The sequence below is a fragment of the Artemia franciscana genome, chromosome 11 (assembly GCF_032884065.1).
Source record: "Artemia franciscana chromosome 11, ASM3288406v1, whole genome shotgun sequence".
Classification (NCBI taxonomy): Eukaryota; Metazoa; Arthropoda; class Branchiopoda; order Anostraca; family Artemiidae; genus Artemia; species Artemia franciscana.
The window spans coordinates 37,438,644-37,461,274 of NC_088873.1; the positions used below are offsets into that span (position 1 = coordinate 37,438,644).

Sequence of the window (22,631 nt, forward strand, 5' to 3'; positions counted from 1 at the left end):
TACAAACACAGAAGAGTTGTTTTTTAGAGCATAGCTTTTCTTCTTTTTCTCCAGAGGGAGGAGGGGGCCGTCATACAAATCTTCCCTTGAATTAAAATGGAATAGTTGTGGGCATCAAGTCATGTCTAATTGTGGAAAAAGCCAAGACAGATAGTCCAATTGAGTGAGAAGCAAACCTGGCATTAATTCCCCCCTTATTAGGATTATATACGGAGATTAGTTCATTTGTTAACAGATATTTATCAAAGAGAGATATATCAAAATCCAGATTTTCAAATTTCTGTGTGCATATTAAAAAATTTGGTTAATATTGGACAACAAATATCTTGAGCCGAGAAGAGGACGTATCTTCAGTCTTAAGTTTTTAGTTGATGACATGATAAAAGTCCCTTGCTCTAGCTAGATATACGGGGAAAAAATTCCCCAGTCACCTTGTATTTCCTAGCAGACAAATAGCCTTGGCATATCGACAAGATCTGAATCAAGGTCGCCTCTGTCTGGAAACCTGGGATATCGATTCGTCGTGAAAATTATAATCCATAAAATTTAAGCTAAACAAAGAAAAGAAAACTGATGTATAGGATTATAATAAGAACATGATTATTTGAAGAGGGGGGTAGACCTAAAGATTTTTAAAGGGTAATGATAGAAGTTTAGCAACGAATGAAGAGAGTTAACGAGGACGACATAAAAAATATATAGCTAACACAAAAGATTAAAGTACAAAGATAGTGAAAATAGTTAGACATTGCCAGTAGGCTATGTGTGGTTTTGTCCCGAGGACTCGGCACTAGCAGATAAACGGAAAAAGTAGTTTAAATGTAGTAAAACCAACAAAAAAAATAATTCAAGCGCCGCTGTCATAACATGAAGGTCGTATCTAACATTTTCGCACTTCTTGAATCATAGTCAAAGCGTTTTTCTAAGCTGTCCTCAAAGGGAGGATTAGAAGGGCAGTATAGAAAAGGAAGGTCAATGTCTGATTGAGCAACACTACCCAGATGATCCTCTCTCTCAGAACAGCTTTCTCTTTGAAAATTCTAAGCGAACCATTTTGTTCAAAATAGTCAAAATGTTCAACAAATAATACCTCCGGGGATGAAATGGCCCCCACTGACACTAGGAAAAGGGCCGTAAATACTGTAAATTGGCAATTATTGAAACGTATGTCTTATAATGGAAATGAAGGCTTTTGCAAGGAAATGTAGAGGGAGATGTTGCCTAAATCAAAAGACATCATGTGCATCCATGTTGTCAAAACAAAATACGTCACAAACGGCAAAGGATATCAAGTTGAAACTTTCAGGGGATGTTGAACTAAATGAAAAGACATTATATGAATCCAGATTGTTAAAATGGTGCATCTGATACATTTCAAGAACGGCTAGTATTAAAAGTTGAGACTTTCACTGTATGTTGACAGATATAATGAACTACATCAAAAACACTATATGTATCAAGGTTGTCAAATTGGCGTGCCTGCAATATTTCAGGAACAGCCATGGGTTTTTAGGTGAAATTTTCAAGGAATTTTGAATGAGATGTTGAACAGTGTTATTCATTGAGGGAAGGCAGTGGGGAGGGGATTTGCCTCAAAATTCTTAGCCCCCCTCCAGATTTTTAAAATATCATCCCTTGGTATTTTCAATCAAAATGGCTTTTCCGGTGTTTTCATAGATAAATTGTAAAACTTACCCCCCCCTGATTCTGAACATTTGACCTCTTCCCTAATTTCTTTGTATTGACGCCACAGATGATGAATTAAATAAAAAGACACTATGCGTATTTAGGTTGTCAAATGGATGTATCTGCAATATCTCAGACAGTTGTCAAAATGAAATTCTCAGGAAATGTCAAAGGGGATGGTAAACTAAATCAAAAAACATTATGTACCTCCAGGTTGTCAAAATGGTGCATCTGAAATATCTCAAGGACGGTCAAGGGAATTGAGTAAATACTTTCAGGGAAGGTTAAGAGGGATGTTGCACTAAATTTAAAGAAAGTGTGCACCAAGGTTGTCAAAATGAAGTTTACCTGAAATATCTCAAGAACGGCTGAGGAAATTAAGTTGAGGATGTTAGAAAATGTCAAGTGGGATGTTGAGCTAAATCTGAAGACATTACATGCCTCGTGGTTGTCAATTGAACCATAACAAGAAAAAAGCTCACAATGTTTGCCAAAAGTGAAACTTTGGCCATAAAAAACGAAAAAATAACCAGAAATTGATTAATAGAAAATTTTCCAAAAAAGGATTTTTTCGAAGAAAAATAAAGAGCCATATGTACGAGAAACCAAAGACGAGAAGAAACTAAGTTCTATAGCATATCAAACTTCAAACGAAGAGGAATTGCTATGAATAAGCAAATGAAACCCCAAATGAACAGAAATTCAAATGAAACATCAAACACAAAGATAAAAAATAGTTATATAATTGAAAGGATAAATCCTAAAAAGATTGTCGATTTTCGACCACGAATTAAATGATAATTAAGTAAAACTTAAAATAGACCCACATTACTAACATGACTAGGGCTACTGTCCCCTCTAAACCTTCTAAAGGCTTTCTTCACACAGGGGGGGAGGGGTTCTAACATGACCTGGAAAACGAACAGAAACATAAAAAGCGAGTCTTTTTTCAAACGAAATTGTATTGAAGAGAATTTTTCAGGCAGAATCGTCCACAAGAAATTTTCTAGGTGGGGGGGTTACGCAATGAGGATGGAATTTCAAAGGATAATTTCCCAGGGATGATTTTACGCAGGAGGAACTTTCTATGGAGTGATTTTTTGTGAGGGTGGATTTTCCATGAAAGGGAGGGTGGATTTATCAGTATTAGTTGAAACCGATGAGAAATTAAATAAAAGAAAAATAAGTTTTTTTAAAACTGAAAGTAATTAGCAACCTTAAAACTTACAAGAAACAGAAAATATTGTGTATATAATAGGGACTGCCTCCCATACCTTGCTCTTAACGCTGAAGTTTGACCTTTCGTTCCAATTTCTTAGAAACAACCCCTAAAACAAAAGGTTCATTTAACTAGAATCAGAAGTTCTTTTAAAGTACTAGAAAAGTTTAGCGTAGAGAGCGGGGTATTGAGAGGGGGGCAGCCCCTTTCATATTCAGTATAATTTCTGCTTGTTTTAAGTTTTAATGTTGCTCCGTACTTTTCGGATAAAAAAAACTTGTTTTTTTTTATTATCCAGTGAATGGTGTTATCGCAATACTATCATGCATCTTTTTGCCCTTTAAATTCATATGAATGTGATATCATTCACATGATTTTTTGTTTCTTCAAAATTAAGCCTCTTAAGTATAGTCAGCGAAAGAACGCATGTCCTGCCCATGACCCACAAAAATATAACCAGGCCCAACAATTGGGATCCGTACCCCACATTGGGGATCAGGGAGTTAAATTCGCAACAATTGAGAATCTGCAATTACTGCAACCAGACAACAGAATAATTCCTTATACCTTATCTTCTTTCCAATACTGTATATTGACCCCTCTCCCAACACAAAATTAAAATGGCATCTCTGACTAGAGACAAATTGCACCAATTCCGTTCATGCACTGATTAAAGTCCAGACAATTGAGAATCTGCAATTAAGCTAGCCAGACAAAAGTGCAAATTTCCCATGGCAAAAATTTAGCATTATACAGCATCTGCTGTAAGGAATTCCAAGCCCACAAGCTAAATAATCAAAAGACTTGCCAAAAAATCCAAATATAAAACCTATAGGAAACTTTTTAGCACTTAGTAACAAACCAGTAAGATTTTGCAAAAAAGCGATAGTCAACTATAACGAATGGAATTCACAAAACTTTTTGATAATTATTCGCTCTATTTTTGGGATTAAAAAAAAAAGTTTTTCTCAACTGAAAGAAAGGAGCAACACCAAAAATGAAAAAGAACAGAAATTATTAATTATATGAGGGGGACTGCCCCTTCTCAATACCTTGCTATGTTGCTCCCTACTTTCAGTTGAAAAAAAACTTTTTTTTATTTGTTTTTGTGTTTAATTTAATTTAACATGCTAATTCAATAATGCAGGGAAATCCAGCTCCTCATCCATGAGAATTCCTTCTCCCCATGGGCAATACCTCCATGGAAAGCTATCCCCACGTAAAATCTCCCCACCAGGAAAATTCACCCCAGACAATTCCATTCCACCTGAAAATTCCCCGCAAAAAATTTCTTGCATACGGTTCCGGGAGAAAAAATTTTCTCAGTGCACTTTCATTTGGAAAGATTGCGTTTAAAATCATTCCGGAAATCCCCTCCTCCGTGAAAAAGTTTTCCACAAATACCCCACCCCCTAGTAGAAAGTTACTCCCGCAGAAATTTTCCTCTGGATAATTTATCCCGTGGAAAAATCCCCCACGGCAAATTTACGCAGTGAAAAACCCCCTTCCAAAGGAAAGACCATCTCGACAACTACAACCCGGTAAAAATTTACCCCAGACAATTCCCTTTAACATCTCCATATGTAACATTGAGTCGGCAAAGAGAAAGCAGGACTAATAGGAATAATAAAATTCATATAGGAATTCTGACGAATATCCCCAGTGTAGAATTTCTCCTGTAAAGTTCATCCCCCTCCCCATGGAAAATTCTCTCCATGGAAAATCCCTCCAGCAGAACAATTCATCTGCATCTAGCCTAAATATTTATGTATACTTCTCAATAACAAATACTATACGCAAACAACTGGCAAATTTTATAACTTGAAGACCTCTTCCCAGGCAATGTGGGGGGTCTCCAAAGGCATAATTATTGGACCTTCAGCTATATTGAACAAAATGGCTATCTAAAAATTTTGATCAGACGACTTTGAGGGAAAAAGGGAGTGAGAGGGGCTCTACATAAGATCTAGGTTTCTCCTAACCCTCAGAAGTGTACAAGTCTTTCCTTAAATATTCTGCCTAAAATTTGAAGAACGTTGTCTTCTCTAGTGTCTATTCCATCTTCAAAAACTACAAAATCACAAATTAGAAGGATAAATTCTGTTTTTGAAAATTCTAAAACAGGACCAAGAGCTATCTAGTAAAGAGCTCTTACTATCTAGTAAGAGCTATCTATCGCTCAGAAGAAGAAGCCCTCGTCAATTGATATGTGTTCTAGATATACGTAACAAACAGGTTCAAGCCTTAGAAAGGTATCAGAAGATTTCATCGAGGAGGGGGGGGGGGTCCTCCGCAATATCTTTAAAGGAGAAACCACATTCTAGAAGAAAATACATCCAATCCTCCTGAAAAGAGATGAACATAGCAGACCATAGGGGCCATATGAGGAGTATCCCCCATGACCCCTACCCCTATTGGTCCATATGGATATTGTTCAAAAAGGAACTTCTTAATAGAAAAAATACACCCTAAAAATCAAGTTTTTCATGTTTTCGCCCTCGGACAGATACTCTACCCCCCCCCCCCCATCTGGGGTTAAATCTGTGTAGACCAATGCAGATCGCGATACACTGGATTAAAAGTTTTTTTTTGTTTAGCACTTAGTTTGCTATTTTTTTCCAATTTAGGATCCTGCCTACAGGAAACTATTTGTTGTTATGATTCTGTTTGCTAATAAATGAAAAAAAAACAAGTTTTTTAACTGCAAGTAAGGAGCAACATTAAAACTTAAAACAAACAGAAATTATTCCGTTTATGAAAGGGGTTGTTCCCTCCCCAATGCCTTGCTCTTTACGCTAAAGTTTGACTCTTTCTCACAACTCTACTTTTTTTTAAATAAAAAACTTTAGCGTAAAGAGCGAGGCGTTGAGGAGGGGACAAAATAGGACATAAAATAAGACAAACTTTTGATGGGTAAAACTAAACTTGATGAAACTTATATATTTAGAATCAGCGTAAAAATGCGATTCTTTTGATGTAACTATTGGTATCAAAATTCCATTTTTTAGAGTTTCGGTTACTATTGAGCCGGATCGCTCCTTACTACAGTTCGTTACACCACGAACTGTTTGATTAATGTTGTGTTTACTGTTTGCGTGCCTCTGGACTATCCTGCCAACAAAAATGGATCGAGTTTCTTGTAACTCTTTATCATAAAATACTTTAGTTTGGAGTCTTATTTAATAAAATAAAATGGACACATTATATTTATATAAAAGCAATATGTCAACTACAATGTAGTCTAAACGATTTGTCTTTTTTTGGCAATTTGTCTGTCAGTTAAATTTTTGGATGTGGGAATCCCGAGTCTATATGTCAAATAATGACATGATAAAAGGCCAATATATTTAGTACTAGGCCAAAACCAAGACACAATTGATGTCAGATTACCAAAAGGTGATGTTCACAATTGAAGTACATAATTTATTAAGTTAGCATTAAGCCTAGTAATTAATTAATTATTTTTTAATTAAAGTATGTAATTAACAAATTAGTTGTTTATTTAAAAGTATTTACTGCCGTTTAACTAAACAAGAGCAAAGAGCTCATATGGCACCTGTGACGAGGCCAGAAGAGACAAGAGCACATATGGTATGAGCTCTCACAAAATTCTAAGAATCAACAGATTGATTTAAAAGGAAAAAAAGTAAGAATTCAATCATTTTTTACTCGATTGTCTATATAGCCCAGGGCTACATGAGGCCATTAGAGGAAGGTTGAGGATAAATTGTTAAGACGTGAACAAAACCCTAAAAATGAATACAAAATTAGCAATCTGAAATGAATCTCGTTTTGTTCCTGAATGTCTTTCTGGAGAGCCGCTAATAGCCGCTAGCTATTCATCCTGAATTATTCTTCAGGAGAGGAAAATAAATAAAATCTAAGAACATAAAACCTTTTAAATGAACGACAATTCCCACTACTTATATACTATTATGTGCCTAAAAGACCTGATAAGTAAAATATAATAGTTTTTGTCATATTAACACAACCAGATACCATAAAAAAAGGTGTCGTAACTCAGGCACCTGGGCAAGATTTTCTTAGGGCTTCCCCACCAAAAAATCTTTCGAGATCCTAGGACTTTTTTCAGCCTCTTTACACCTTTTAATATAATATACTGCTTTATTGGTTGTCCTTTTTTCTTTTTCAGAAAGTTTGTCCCCTTTCTGCAAAGAAAGTTCCCGCGCGCGTACTTGTGTCTAAAGGTCTTTTGCAAACTCTAAAATTCGAAATTCCGCAGATGCTAATTTATGGTCAAAAGAATGTGCTTAATTACATTCTAGTCTCTGCAATCGTCTGATATTATTTCTGGAGCTTTTCCTATCGCTTTATAGCTTTAGGAGACAAGTTTAAGTTAAGCGTTAATCAATAAGAAAAAATAAGAACAAAGGAACATGATTCCTAATGATAGCACCGAAAAGGCGCCGCAGCGTTAAGCCGATTAACTCATGAGACCCCAGAAGTTTTTTTTCAGAGAGGGAGGTGGGTTAAACATCGAAAATGTGCATTTTTAGGTCATTATTTTTATTTCCCAGGAAAGTGTCCAAGGGGTATATCCCTCCCTTGCACAGAGGCATAATCGAAGTGATACAGTTAAATTATTTTAATAATTTAAATTTAATAATTTATTTTATAATTATAATTATTAATATTATAATTATATTAAATATTTTATTAAATATAAAATTTAAATATTATTTAATTATCAATATTATTATCAATCTTATCAATATTATTTTTATCAATAATAATATTATTATCAATATTATTATCAAAATTATCAATATTATTAAATATAAAATTTAATAATTTTAAATTTTAATAATAATTAATTTAATAATTACCCGATTACAATAAAATCTTACTAATACCAAGAATTAACTAGCGCTAGTTCGAGCCATTCAGAGTTTTTCATAAATTTATTTAGCCAGCCAGAAATTTCTATGAAAAATCTGATTGGATCAAATTAGAACTTGTTAATTATGGTATTAGTAAAGATTCATTGTGAATGGGCCTCTAGAAATCATGTCGCTTCTTTTTCATCCCAAAGCTTTTATGTGCTTTTGCTTACCCCAACTCTAAACTCATAAATTATAAATCTAGACCAGGCATTTCCCGCCTCATCTGCCTTCCAAATAAACAATAAATAAAACGAGGAGGTTGTGCACGCTCAGGACAATCTCCTTATACATACCTAGCTCAAAAAGGCTTTAACTATTAGGGTTTACATAAAAGGCCTCTGGATTAAACTAAATCAGAAATGTATGTGTATTCTGGTAGTTATTATGCCTTTGGAGAGGTTTTTTTCTTAAGTTGGATAATTGATCAGCGATCGAAGGTCTAGTCAGAAATATTGAAGCCAGAATGCCACGTTATTATTTCTGTGCATTAATGCGTCAACATGCGAAAAGAATTAGCGGTTAGTTGAAAAACCTATCATCCCATCATTGAAAAATAATTTGACTAATTCACCTTAAAAATGGCTGTGCTTTTTATTGCTGCGATGAGCAATGTTCACTGTTATGAGTAATAAAACAATTAGAATTGTACATAAATTCATATTGTTTTAAGCATAGGAAGTATTGAGTTTTTTTTATCATAAATGAAGACTTACTTTTGCCTCCCTCTTCTACGCATTCCTTAATTTGTTTGTTTTACATCTTGATAATTTTTGACGTGAAATATAAATTCGGCAATTTTATCTGTGATAACTCAGCGGGATCGAACAACTTCATTCATAAAGGGCATTACCTGGTTTTTTATCACAACACATTATGCCTTAAAGTATCCCTGTTCAATCTCTATGTAGCAAATTACGTACCGTCCTGGATATTTCAAAAAAAATATTCTTCAAATGGGCCTTTAGACACAGCAATATTTTGCATATGTAAATTATAATGAAGAGTGGCAGGTGCGTGGAATTGGGTGCTGTTTTGAAACTATTAGTCAGCAGAGAATATTCCTCAGGGTAAGTTTGGAGTAAGGTGAGAAATAAAGGGGAGCAGATGCAGTAATTAAGTTTTGCCATGCCGGTTATCCCAACCCCTCATTCCACTTTCTGGCTGAAGGGCCACGAAACGGAGATCGGCACCACCAATTTGGACTTTAAGGATCTAGCGCCGCCATACAATACTTACACTTACTTGCATGCCAGTTAGCGAAGAGACGCCTATGCGTTGACTGCCGTTACTTTGCATTTTTTTTCCATGTCTCATTATCGTTTGCTTGCAATAAATATTCATATATTACAGATATTGAATTTCCTAGTTCCAACCGAGTGGTTGCACACTGCGCTTCGTACGTGTGTATGATTTTGTGCTTCAAACCCTGCTTCCTCTGCATCGTTGTCCGATTCGGCTTCTATATTCGTAGCTCTACATTAGGTTCTACATTTGGTGTAACCAAAGTCGCCTGTTGTCTAGCCCTTTCGTATAAACAAGTCTCCTTTGCTATCATTGTTAGCAAACAAAAAGGCCTATTTGGATAAAAGCCTAATTTACTTTACAATTGCCGTCACAACACATCACCGATGCAAAAAAAAGCCGGCGGTAGACAACATGATAATCCACAGAGACAAAAAACAAAAATAAAGCCGCACTATATCGGTCATTGACCCAAAGAGAAAGTAAGTCTTGTGCATGAAGAAAAAGACGAATTCTAACCATCCTCGAGCACTATTTCTTGCCAACCTGATTGCTTTCACTTCCTGCGTTCAAACAGACGATCAATCAAAAATTATAAATAGTAGTAACTGCAAACCATTTTTTTTTTAGCTGAAGAAGACAATTTTTAACACAATTTTGAGTCATTATTACTGCTAGTTATGAAGCTCCTTAGCACTTCAACGAAAACCAACTGAGAACATTACTCTGACCAGAAAAAAAATGAGCAGAATGGATTTAGCTTTACTAATGGACAAGGCCAGCCTATGGATGGGGCAGGAAAAATAACAACTTTGCTCTTCCACATGGGCAGGTTTTATTAAAATAGGACCTAATTGTCATTTAATGCCAGTAGCAATGGAAAATCAAATTTTTTTGGGAAGGGAGGGGGTCAAATGCAAAAGGCAAAAGATAAAAGAAAAAAAATGAAAATGGTTCTGGTGAGAACTGACATGGCAGAACTGTTGCCATAACTTGCAGAGCTTGGATAAGAGACCCGATTAAACGACAGGAAACTAAACCCGACACCTATTTTTCAAGATATCTTAGAAAAATCATTTAGTTTCTTTTGTTTTGTACCGAAGATAGAGATAGCCTATTCAGTCTTGATGAAATTTATACCATTGGGAAGTTTGATTTTTTTTTTTTTTCTTCAAACGGAGCATGAGTTCAGTTTAAGATTTAGGAAAGGGCAGACTGAATAAGCTATCTCTATCTCCGGCATAAAACGAGAGAAGCTGAATGTTTTTTCTAAGATTTTCGGGAGGTATCAGCCTTCAGTTTTCTGTCGTTTACTGAGATCCCTTATCAAAGCTCTACAAGTTATGGCAAGACAGCCCAATTAATTCTAAATCGCTTAGCCAAACAAACCGAAGAAATTAGTAATGAGCGAGATGAGGAGACTCTTTAAAGTATCGTATGGCCTTAAATGCGACTTTTTTGTGAATATATGTGAATGTATGTGTTTCTGGATTTCAACTGCCTCATCAAAGCCATCAAAGGGTTAATTCTAAATAGCTTAGCCAAACAAACTGAAGAAATTTGAAATGGGCGAGATGAGGAGATTCTTTTAAGTTTCGTATGGCCTTAAGCGCGACTTTTTGTGAACATAAAATTGTGAATATACGTGAATGTATGTGTTTCTGGATTTCAACTGCCTTATCAAAGCCATCAAAGGGTTAATTCTAAATAGCTTAGCCAAAAAAAAAAATGAAGAAATTTGAAATGGGCGAGATGCGGAGATGCTTTCGTATGACCTTAAGTAGCGTATGGCCTTAAGCGCGACTTTTTTTTAGAATATAATTCTTGATTTCAACTGCCTCCCTGAAAACTTGCATGAGACCTTTAATGGGGGCAATAATGGAAGTGTTATCAAACAAAATGAAATGCTGAGTCTTTTCACTAGTTGAAATTATACTCGTTTTTCATCACAATGAATATTTTTTTTATGTTTACCAAGTGTGATCTCAGAAATCACTTATAAGAAGTCACGGCCTGTTTTCTCAATGACTTGTTTCCTTGGAGACTCGATTCCTGTCTCAACTTGGCCTTCGAATTCACTAGAAACTGGCCAGTTGTGCAAATGCAGTAATTTTCAAGCTTCAACGACCCAAGTTCTCCTTCATCCAAAGAGGCAGGTACACATGCAGGTATTTTCCAGCAAAGATCAATGATAATATAAACATAAATTACTTGATTTGAATAAGAATGCCCAGAAAATCAGATGAGTTTAGGATTTTGACGGATCCCCCCCCTTCTTCATTACGTCCCTGCGCAGAAGGTATCTTAATTTCCTTCCCATTTTAAAAAAATCACTATAATTTAAATCACAGCGGACTTGAGCTCCTTGTAGCATGTTGCAGCAATAATGACTTGTTGACTAAAGCAATTAACCTTTGCGCAGATCAAGTTACCCTTATCACAGTATAATTCACACGAGTGTACGCAACATATAATGCAGTATACTTTGGTTTTTGCTACAAAGACAAAGCCTGTATATATCTCCAGACCCCCTATGGACGAGAGGGGGTACTTCACGGAACATTTCGATAATGGTTGCATCACCAAGCACATCCGTGCAGTGAGTGATCGTCTAATCAGCGCTGTCACGCCAAAAGGTCATATCTGACATTCTCAAACATTCGAGATAATTGCTAAAAACCATTTCGTAAGCTATTCCCAAAGGCAGCGGTGGTTCTGGCCTCTCTTGCGCTCGGGGCAAAATCTTGATTACTGCCCCCCCCCCCTCTATCTTCCAAAAATTTCCAGGCCAACTTTTGAGGAAATTGTCATTTATCAACAAAATTTGAAACAATAATATCACACAAAAAACTAATATTGTTTAAATTCGGTCTACTTACTTATAATTTCAAGGAATGGTGATGAAGATATGAGAAAAATGAAAGTTTTCGATTTAATTTGCTTATCCTTACTACCAACTGCGCCCTCTACTTTCTTTTAATAAAAATAAAATTTCGGAAATTACAAAATGATTGTAACTGCTAGGTTATTTATTTGATATTTTGTGTCCCTTAAATTTCTCCACCCGGGCAAGTATCCCATCCCCCCTAAAACAGAGTCGAGTGTAATTGAACATAAATTGTCCTGATAATCCTCTCCTTTGGAAACAAGTTAGCACATGGTCTTGGAGGATTGCCTCTGAGGTTTGAACGTGTCAGATACAACGTTTAGACTTGTCAGTGACGATGAACTGAAATCTTAAAGTTAAGGTACGTATTAGCTTGTCAAACTTTTGGATCTGCGAAAACAGAACAATTATTTTGAGGGATGAATTTCGAGCGATACAGAAAGCAATTCAGACAGCATCTCGGTTATCTGACCAACAGTTGGCTGAAAACTCGAAAATAAGAAGTTTTAGGCTGCAATTTTTCCGGCAGGAGGTTCCTTTAAGGCAATCTTAAAGGAGAATTTCACCCCTTTGAGCAGGGACAGTATCGGATGTTATTATGGACAAACATAGCCAATGTTGAAAATCATGAAAAAACTACGCGATAAAAACTACGCTTAACGGCCATTAGCCAACCTATTGGCATCGATTCAGCAATTTGGGAGCACCTATGTTGAATACTGACAAAACTAGATGAAATAGATATGTGGGCTGATCAGATTTGTTATCCAAGTATCTAAACTATATCGACATAAACTACTAGACTCATATCAACAGTATTTGTTCCAGGAAGGGGGGCAAGACTAAACAAAATATTTTATAATATTAAAATATAAAATATTGTTGCGACAAGTCTATGGCTTTCCCCTGTGTGGAGTAAAATAATAAATAGATAAAATAAGGGAATCATCGGGAAAATAAAAGAAATCATTGGAAGCGACTTAAACTATTTTATTTCGGGAGACTATGAAACCGAGAACCTCCCCCCGCCTCATGCATACCTGTCAAGCTTAAGAACATGAAACAACTGAACTTGCTTAACTTTTAAATGTAGTGGCTTCGTTTCAAAATCTCCAAATACCAAAAGGTTTACGAACAAAACATGATACAAGCATATTTTATTCTTTGATATATGATCAGGAACAAAAGTTGGGAAAAGCATAGAGGCCAAGCTAGTAGCCAGGATTTTTGTTCGGTAGGAAAGGATATTTTGTTCGGGGGTTACAAAAACTTCACAAAAGGGATCAAAATTTGTTTATATGTTTTCGTTATTTTTTTACGATTAGGAAAAAAACTATAGTGGTGTAAAACCTGGCAGTCCCCTCCCCAACTTCGATACGGCCTTGATACAGGGGTCATACTTCTGAAGATAAAAAATTCATTAAATATGAGTCCGAGTGAGAAATTTGACATAAGATCAAGGAAATAACTTTGTATAAGATCAAATAAATTAGATCAAGTAGTTCCTTTCTTTTCTTACGGTCTTAGCAATTTATCTTTAATCCATATTTTCCTTACGAGTTAGACAAATACTATAAAAAATGACAGTCATAAGATAATTTGCTTTAAACTAAGGATCGAATGTACAGGGTTCGGTACAGTGTACTAAAATAGATAAATCTAAATAAAAACACAACAACCGCCAAAAAATTAACCTCTGAAAAAAATAACCTGTGGAAGGAGGGGTTAAGGATGAAGTTCGACGCCTCAAAATCCGCTGGATTATTAAGGGAAAGTAGCCTAAAATAACCGTAAGTTTTTTTAGATTATGGTCACAGAAGAAGCTTTAAACTGAGTATGTTAGTAGAGGTGATTTTGCCATTGTGGCGGTTATACGCTTTATAACGATGCAAAGTGTCTAGGAGCTTTAGTATCAACACGGCAGCATGAATGAACTCTTAGGATTTTTGTTTTGTATTTTTTCAGTGCCAACCTTGCTTTAGAGTGTCAACAAATATTTACGTTACCGGAACTAATCAAAGAAAGAGAATTTCCCACTATGAGAACTAAAGCATAAAAAGTACATTTTCTTCTGTTTTTCAATCCCTCCATAATCCCCAAGAAAAAATCGTACATCTACTCACCTGACGAAGGGCCAGTCCAGTGTGTACAGACGTACTGCTCATTAACTACATTAGCGACACATCAGGTCAGTCGTAAGACCTAGGCAGACCCGACAATAAGTATTTTTATCAGATTGGCATGTTATTAAGTAAATTATACAAGGCAATTTGTATCAAGTTTTGGTCTTGACATTAAGAGTTTCGATAAAAGCAATTGGTACATAAAACATAGGAAACACGAGATGTGAAAAATTTATAAATTTTGAAAATATCATAAACAATTTTAAGGCCCTGGTTATTTTTTAAGCTGTTATCATTTAGATCAAAAAGACAATTAAACAACTGAAAACGCGCATGGTCATATCACGGCCAAGAAATTGCAGAGGGGGGTCAGAATTTTTCCCCAGACGGTTGAGGCTTGAGGAAAGTACATTTTTGAAATGTATACCATTTGGAGAAAAGGTTTGAGGCATACTTCTTCCCTTCTACGGTGGAACAAAATTGGCAAAATGATGAACTCACCTGAATACTGTTGTGTTCTGACCCCAACCCCGAGGATGGGGGTAGAGTCAAAACTATTCTGATACTGAATTTACAACTGTCAAATTGACTTGCATAACGACAAATAAATAATAATAATAATGAAATAATAAAAAACTGGAAAAATTCACATATTTTTCAGACCCACAATTCTTGAGAATCTCTACATAGTGCGCAGATATACAAACTTAAGTGTACAGATGCATGATCCCCATGGAGGGAGTCTGAGGATTTTTCCCATGGGTAGGTGGGATAAAATACAGATGGTTAGTAATATGTAGGTAACTTTTTTTTAGTGGAAGGCCCCCCCCTCGCTTCTGCACAGGTGTGCCGATAAATAGTTCTTTTTTTTAATCAACAATTGTAAGTTTTTTTTTACCTTTATTCAATTCTAAAAAAAAAAATATTTAATCGACCACAACCTAGACAACAACAGGACTGTACAAGAAATACTGTCGCGGTTCAGAAATGGTACCATTGTCGTGAATCAATCGATGGTCAAAATACAGGGGGTTGTCACAAAAAAGCTAATTGCTCTAGTCCCTCTCAAACAACGGCGGAGGCAGAATTAATGTTTGGGGACACTGTTAAAGAATTGGCTCCCCAATCAGGTAGTTTTCGCCCCTCTAGCACGTGCTTCTAAGAACCACCCCCTGAATTCGCCCCTGTCCTCAAAGAAAAACTTAAATAAATTTGCTTACTACACAGAATATCCAGGTTTGCAATTAACTTACCACGTATCAAAAAAAATATCCCAAAGGTTCTTTGTAAACCAGGATACTAAGGATTATTTATAAATACATGTGACCTTGTACACATTTGTGGTCTTGGAACTCCTATAATCCAAATTAAAGGGTTTCTTGTATGCTTTCATAATTTAGGTGAAACATAAAAGATTTTGAAAAATTTGACGCGTATGTCAGAATGAATATGTAAAAAAAAAGGCCAAGTAGGAGATTTTTTCAAGGGAGGAGGTTTGTAAAATTCTGAGGGGGTTTGAAAGAGCTAAGGCTTACAAAAAAGTTTTCAGAAAAATATTATTTTTCTTTGTATGTTACAAGATCTCACAAGTGTCCTTGATAGGTACGCACACTACGTGACTGTAGTTTAGCATTACTGCATTAAATTATGTCAATACACGCTCTTGAAATACAACGATTAGAAAAAATCCCCTAGAGCAGCGGCTCAAGGGGAGAGTAGACATGGGACAAGATTTCCAGTGACTGTTTTAGGAACTTTATATCTATATGTTATAAATTAATGAAGTAGGATTTCAGCAAAATATCGTAGCCTATTTTAAAGGAGGTTTGAAATCACGTCACCGAATCATCTTTGAAATTAAATAGGGTGCAGGCCTAGGAACAGATTGTGAGCCCCTTCTCTCGGGAACGTACGAAGAGTGAGGGCCTTGGGGCCTGCCCAACAATAACCCTAAGTTTCCACAAGTTTCTGGGTACTTCTTATTGAAATTGCAAAATAATCCTTCACCCTTCCCCCAAAATAATACCCAAGTGCTTGCCTTCTCTAGAGGTATAGCACCATACCTCCAGTATGGTGCAATATCATACTGGTATAGCATTATACCAGTATGTATCCTGCTATACGTATATATACAATATGTGAGAGATTTGCCCTATGGTTTTGGACATGGTGAAGTCTATAATACAACCATCAAAATGAAAATAAGACCATCTGATATTGCCGTACGTAAATTTTGTTTTCATCATCTAAGGAAGGTCTTGCACTTGGCCGTATAAGAAAATGTTCAAAAAACATTGACCATACCTTGCTCAGAAGCAGATGCACCTCCTTCCTCTCTGAACATCCTTTCCGTTGAATCACTTCTAATATTTCTGCTAAACATCCCCAACCAACAAAACTACAAGACACACTATTGTTAAGGGTACAATAAAACCCTTCTACAATAGATGAACGCCAAAATTGAGCCCAACTTCCAATCCAAGTCCAACCTCTTCATTCCCGGAAAGGCATTTTAGCCCAATTGGGGGGGAAATAGGGAAAAAATCGTCCCGAAAAAAACCAGACCTCCACTTTAGTCTTCCAGCATTCTCAACCACCGACTCACTGGCACACGGACAAAGAGACTGAACTTTGCGCTAAAAGAGATGCGCGGTTGATTCTCTAATGTCTCGCCGAAGTTTATGCAGGTTTTTTTGGCTCAGAAACAATGTTGTCTAGCGACTTAGTAACATGCAAACTCATTATAAACTATCAATAACCAATTAAAGGCGGTAAAAACATAAGATGGTGGACATAAGAGGTGGTTAGAATTAAAGTTAGGACCAACCCTCTAAACATCTTGTATCTAGGACCCATGTAAGGGACACCAAAGAGTTGTCATGTTTAAATCCTAGACCTAGAAGATTAAAGTCAGTAGGGCTGATAATAGTACAGCCGTCCAAAGTTAAAGTCCGTACTAATTTCCAGACGTTAAAAGCACTTTTATTATTCCCAGATGGCACGTATGCAGGGGGAGGCCTTCGGGCCCACCCACCCCCCTTCGAAATTTTGTGAAATGTTTAATTTCACCATGGTTTCTTGGAATTTCTGACAAAAGTAGGACATTTATTAAGAATCTAGATACACGTGTGAAGCCTTTTTTAGAGGATTTTACAGCACACAATTATCCGGTCAAGTCACTGCCCAATTATTGACCCATTTTCTGTCTAACTTTTTACCCTCTTTGAAGTAATTAGCAATTGTACTGTTTTTTTTTTTTTTTTGTAAAGAGAGTTTGCTTTCCACAGCAAAATATAATTATCCTTGATATTAGGGCGTTTATCCCCCCTTTTCAGGATAAAGTACAGTTTTTAATGGACCAATTTTGGAAACTATCATTTTTCATTGAAATCTACGTTTTTGCAATAGAAGAACTAGCCCCCACAGCACCCATATTGCACTGTTAACCCTAAAATTTCCCTTTCAGTGGGATATAATAGATTAAACACTGGTTCTAAATCGCTATGAACATAACCTAAACCCAAAACGTACTTTTGAGGCTTCAGTCTTGTTCCCCCCAATCGCTACAATACTACAGATTAAAATTAATCTGTATTTTCCGATACACGTGCTTTTTGCATTACTAAATAAAAAAAAATGCTACTTTATATCTGCTGTTTCGAAGATTTTGTGCCCCCCCCCCCCCGAAAAAGATTCCTGCGTACGTGCCGGATTCCCAGACTAGAAGATACTAACACGGGTTGTGTTCCGGAACTTAACGATCGTAAACGTAAGTATGTAAGCAATTTTTATTGCGCTTAAAGCTCTAGGGTTATGGCAATACAAAACAAAAAAAGAAAATTCACTTTTAAATAGTTTGTAGATAACAACAAATCTAGAAATTAGCATGTTTCTTTCAGAGGAAATTAATTGTTTTCCGAGAAGATTGTCCAAAATTTTCAACACTTTCAAAACATTAATCCCTCATTTCATTCACCAATCATCTCTCATCAAACCTACACTTTCCATACACTTCATTTGTCAAGGATCATAAAAATTTTTGTTATTACCTTCAGCCTAAAATGGTAGATAAAAACAAATAGGAATAGCATGTTTCCTTCAGATGCAAATAATTGTTTTGCGAGAAGATCTTAAATTTCCTAATAGTCCATTATTTGCCATTCTTTCAAGTAAGACGCCTATGGTGACCAAGATTATGGCACCAGATAATAAAATTAGCCCTTCTCCCCCAAAACTCACAGAAGAAAAAAAAAATACATTTTCCAATCCCCAAGCCTAACGAAATTACAAAATTATCCAAATATTAACGAAACACTGCTTATAGCAGATTATTTATAACAGGTAATTTGCCAAGTAAAGAACAAACTACAGCCCAGAGTAATTAAAGATTTAAAATATAGTAGACCAGAGCCACTGAGAGCCATGAAATGGAGCCCAGATTATATTTACTATCCCCCTACCCCCTACATATTACCTTTTTTTGCAATACTAATTCTAATGAAGGTGACAGGGTATAAAAGCGGGGTTGCCACTCCCATTAGGACACTTTTTAGGCAAAAAAATCTATATGGTAAAAAGTACTGAATGTATTAACTTTGATTGCATGTAAGGCATAGTCCCCGAAGCCGCGCCGAAAGTCGGCGGCGCGCCGCCGAATATAACTCAACGGGCCGCCGCCAAAAACATGTCGGCGCGCCGGCGCACCGCCGTGAGGTTCGGTGGCGGCGGTCCGCCGATGAATAACTGCCGCCGATTTTTATTTAGTCCTATATAGCTTCTCCAAGTGAGTACAGCTGTAACTACGGAGGCTCTATTTTTTGCCATCTGTGGGCGATTTTACTAAAGCTACGTTCGGCTTTGAAGAGGAAGATGAAATACAAAAAGTGGAGATCAGGACAACGACTTTCTTAACTACAGAGAGAAAGACAACAAACTTCTGTAAGTACTTTACTTTTGTGCTGTAAAATAGAGCTATGCTTATTTGAACTGTCACTGAAACTTAAATGTAAACAGCGGAGTTTTGGGTTAAATGGCAGGATGATTATCCAAAATACAGATACCATTAATTATCTAATTCGCTAAGTTGTTAACTTTGGTCACAGTAAGTGCATAATTATAAAAATGGCACAGTGCAAAGCCAACAAATGTTCAAATAAGCATACTGTACCATTACAGTATGGTACATTTCCATTTCTTGGTAAAGAGGCTGTGAAATGCAGTCTAGCATGTAAAGTGTTACTTGTGCACAAATCCTTGAATTTTAGGCATAGTACCCCAATGTGTAAGCATGGTCCTCATACCTTGGGGTACTATGCCCTGCAGCAAGGGCAGGTTATAGCACCAAAATGATTAAATTTTAGTATGTAACATGTAAATTTGCTTTCAAACAGGTTGTTATGGGGGTTGTATGGGTAAAATTATAGCAAACCATTTAACTGGCTTTCGTAAAAAGTGAATATACCACTCGATGCCGTTTTTTATGCTCTTTACGAATATAATAATTGCTTCTATTGCAAATTCAGATTTGAGCACTTTTTTAGCTCTTAAATATGGCAAATTTTCAAAAAATTATGACAGTTTCTTATAACTGGCTTACCAATAAAGCAAACATAACACTTGATGTCTTTTTTATCTTCTTTACGGATATAATTATCACGTTTATCACAAATTCGAATTTAATCACTTTTTAAGCTCTTAAAAATGACGAATTTTCAATTGAAGCATGAGTTATCCTTCATTTCCGACAAAATATTACTACATTTTCTCCACGCCGCTTTTGACAAAATAATACAACAGTTTTTCAGTGCTAAAATTATTTACAATAAGGATAGGTTAGGTTAAAAAGTGCTTAAATCTGAATTTGCGGTAGAAGCGATTATTCTGTTCGTAAAGAGCATAAAAAAGGCATCGATTGGTACATTCACTTTATACAAAAGCTAGTTATATAGTTTGCTATAAATTTATCGTAGCATGCCCTTGCTGCAGGACATGGTGCCTTATTGTATAAGCCCCATGCCCATGCTTTAGGGAATGCCTGGGCTTTGGAGCGCCATTGCTGGAAAAATTTAGGATTTGTGAATGGCAGTGTAGTATAGCTTTAAAATATACAATTAGTCAGAGTAAACCTATGCACACAAACACAGAAGTCAATGTCAATTCTTACAAACACATACTACCAGGCTGTTCCAAATGAAAGATTATCTCAAAATAGTTGAATGAAGTTGTTTGTAAAAGGAACATGCTGATATGACTGTAACTGACAATAGCAAGATTGGGTGCTACTTGAATAAGGTGAGGACAGTGGCATCCCAAGGGGGGGGGGATGCTACACCCCACCCACCCCAAGAAGGTCTGTTGGTAAAAAATCTGGTAAAAGTTGATAAATTCACCGGAACTTGATGATTTTTAGGGAATCTACGAGAGTATTTCTCAAGGAATCTACCGGAATTTCGCTTAGGTAAAGCCTCGACCAGTTCCAGTAAAACTTTGAAAAATTGCGGTAAAATCTCAAAAAATTCCAGTAAAATTCTGAGGCTGCATCCCCCCCCCCAATCAGGAAGGTGTCAGGACGTCCCTGGGTGGGGATGCTACTAAATACTACTGCCTAAGTAGCAGAGTGTGAGGCACATCAAAGTAAAGTATTCTATACTATTGCATTATCAAGACATGCAAGTTTTCCATAAAATTACTATTCAACTACGCAGGCTATAAAATTTTCATTTGGTTTACAGGGGCATCTCAGAGTTCTTGTAATAGGCCGGCTTTTAATTTTCTTGTTTAACCAGGCTTCTTGTAGTTAAAGTTTCTGATAAATGCCTTAAAAATTGCGAAAACGCCGAAAAATCGGCGGCGCGCCGCCAATAGTGCTTCGGCGGCGCGCCACCAAAATTCTTTTTCCTTTTTTCGAAAGTTCTAAGAGACCACCCAGCCCCGGTACTAAAACTTTTTTTGATACCTAGTCTTTTCCCTTAGGACATCTGACCGACAATTTGAGGTATCTATTTTGTGCTTTCTTTTGACTGCTCAATTTTGTGTTTTGGGGATTTTCCTGGGAGAATTTCCGGAGAGTAGGGTAGTTTCCGGAGGGGGAGGGGGTAAACGCCTAGACCCTATTGATCTATCTCCTTTTTTCATTTTACTCAGCCATGGGTAGCAGGCTACCGCAGGGTCAGAGATTTTTCATATCTCCTTCAAAGCTAAAGATTTTTTTTATAAAGTCATTGTAGCAAAAACAGCTGCAACCTAGTAAAGAGTGAAGTACAGCCCGATAGTAACCAAGAAAGGTGTTTAAAAAAAGAATTATTATGTGAGAAACATTTCTCATTTGGTATACAAGAAGAGGTAACATTAAAGTCCATTCTGTACTTATGGTAACACAAATTCTTTAGAATTTCATTTGTCGCCTTAGAAAGACAATAATAAAGATCAAGTAAGTAATGTAAACGATAGGTGAGTTCTGAAACATACTAGATTTAAAAATCAGATGTTATACCCCTGCATCAAAAAACGAGTCCTGTAGTGGGAGTTCATCCACTGTCAGAATCTTTAAATACACGCTGAATACAACAAAAAAAAACAAAAGTTGCCATCATAAAATTTCAGAAAGCCATATCATTGTGGCTTTTTTTGGTACTTGCTTATTACTCAGAACACACTCAATAAGTGAAGTTAGGTTCTTTCGCGAAACAAACTACGATGCAGGTACATTTTAATTAAATATTTTATATACAGAGGTGGTTAGGTTAGGTTAAGTTAGGTATTTAATTTAATACACCACATCCCCCCCTAATGTGCAAATATATAGCCCAAACTTTTGATAAAGCTAATGAAATAAAACAAAATATTATTGAAAACGGAAAAATATATCCCCTTATCCTGGAAAAATATAATTGGCTCTTTTTCAGTCTTTGGCAAATCCCAAATCTTCGTTTTAAAATCCATGTTCAGACACTATCTTCTATCACTATGCGTAACAAACTAAATTGAGTTTTGTCTTTGTGGCTATGAAACCGGATTTTCTCAGCAAAAGGTAAAATTCTAGTTAATTGACTTCTTGCTATCTCGGAAAGGGTTTAGTTTAGGAAAATGAAACTTTCAAGGATGGGTCTACAGGCTAAAGTATGTCCCGGGAAGGTATTTTAGAGTACCCACCTAAACTCCTTCTCCCTCTAGAGGGCCCTGAAATTTGCCTACAGGACAGGTGTATACCTATTGAAAACTTGACAAAACAACATTTTACATTAATTTTCAGATATTAGTTGTTTTTTCTCTGCCTTTAGTTCTGAAAATGCGGTTCCTGTTATTTGAGTAGAATTTTGAACCATATCAATGTGTTATTTTCAAAATTTTGGAAATGTATTTTGCAAATCTTTAAAACCTTATAAAATGGAATTGAGCAAAGTTATGAAGCTGAAAACAATTTTGTTGAACTTCAAATAAGCAGAAGATCTATTTTGCAAGGTTTCACTTTTATAATATACATATTTTTAAAGGTCATCAAAGGTCAGGGCCCTCTAGAGGGAGAAGGAGTGGAGGTAGTTGCTTTAAAATACCTTCCTGGGACATACCTT

General features: G+C 36.2%; 1 protein-coding gene across 3 annotated transcripts in view; it reads right to left on the reverse strand.

Moving 5' to 3' along the window:
• The window catches only part of LOC136033161 (transcriptional regulator protein Pur-beta-like), a 123,038-nt gene that overhangs the window by 63,951 nt on the left and 36,456 nt on the right, over positions 1-22,631 (reverse strand). The window contains exon 1 of one of the 3 annotated variants that reach the window (XM_065713829.1): positions 16,366-16,702. The exons of the other annotated variants lie outside the window; for them this stretch is intronic. Within the exon in view, the coding sequence (XP_065569901.1) occupies positions 16,366-16,444 (79 nt within the window). The 5' untranslated portion in view covers positions 16,445-16,702. Of the gene's footprint in view, positions 1-16,365; positions 16,703-22,631 lie in introns of those variants that run through there. 3 annotated transcript variants of the gene reach the window in all.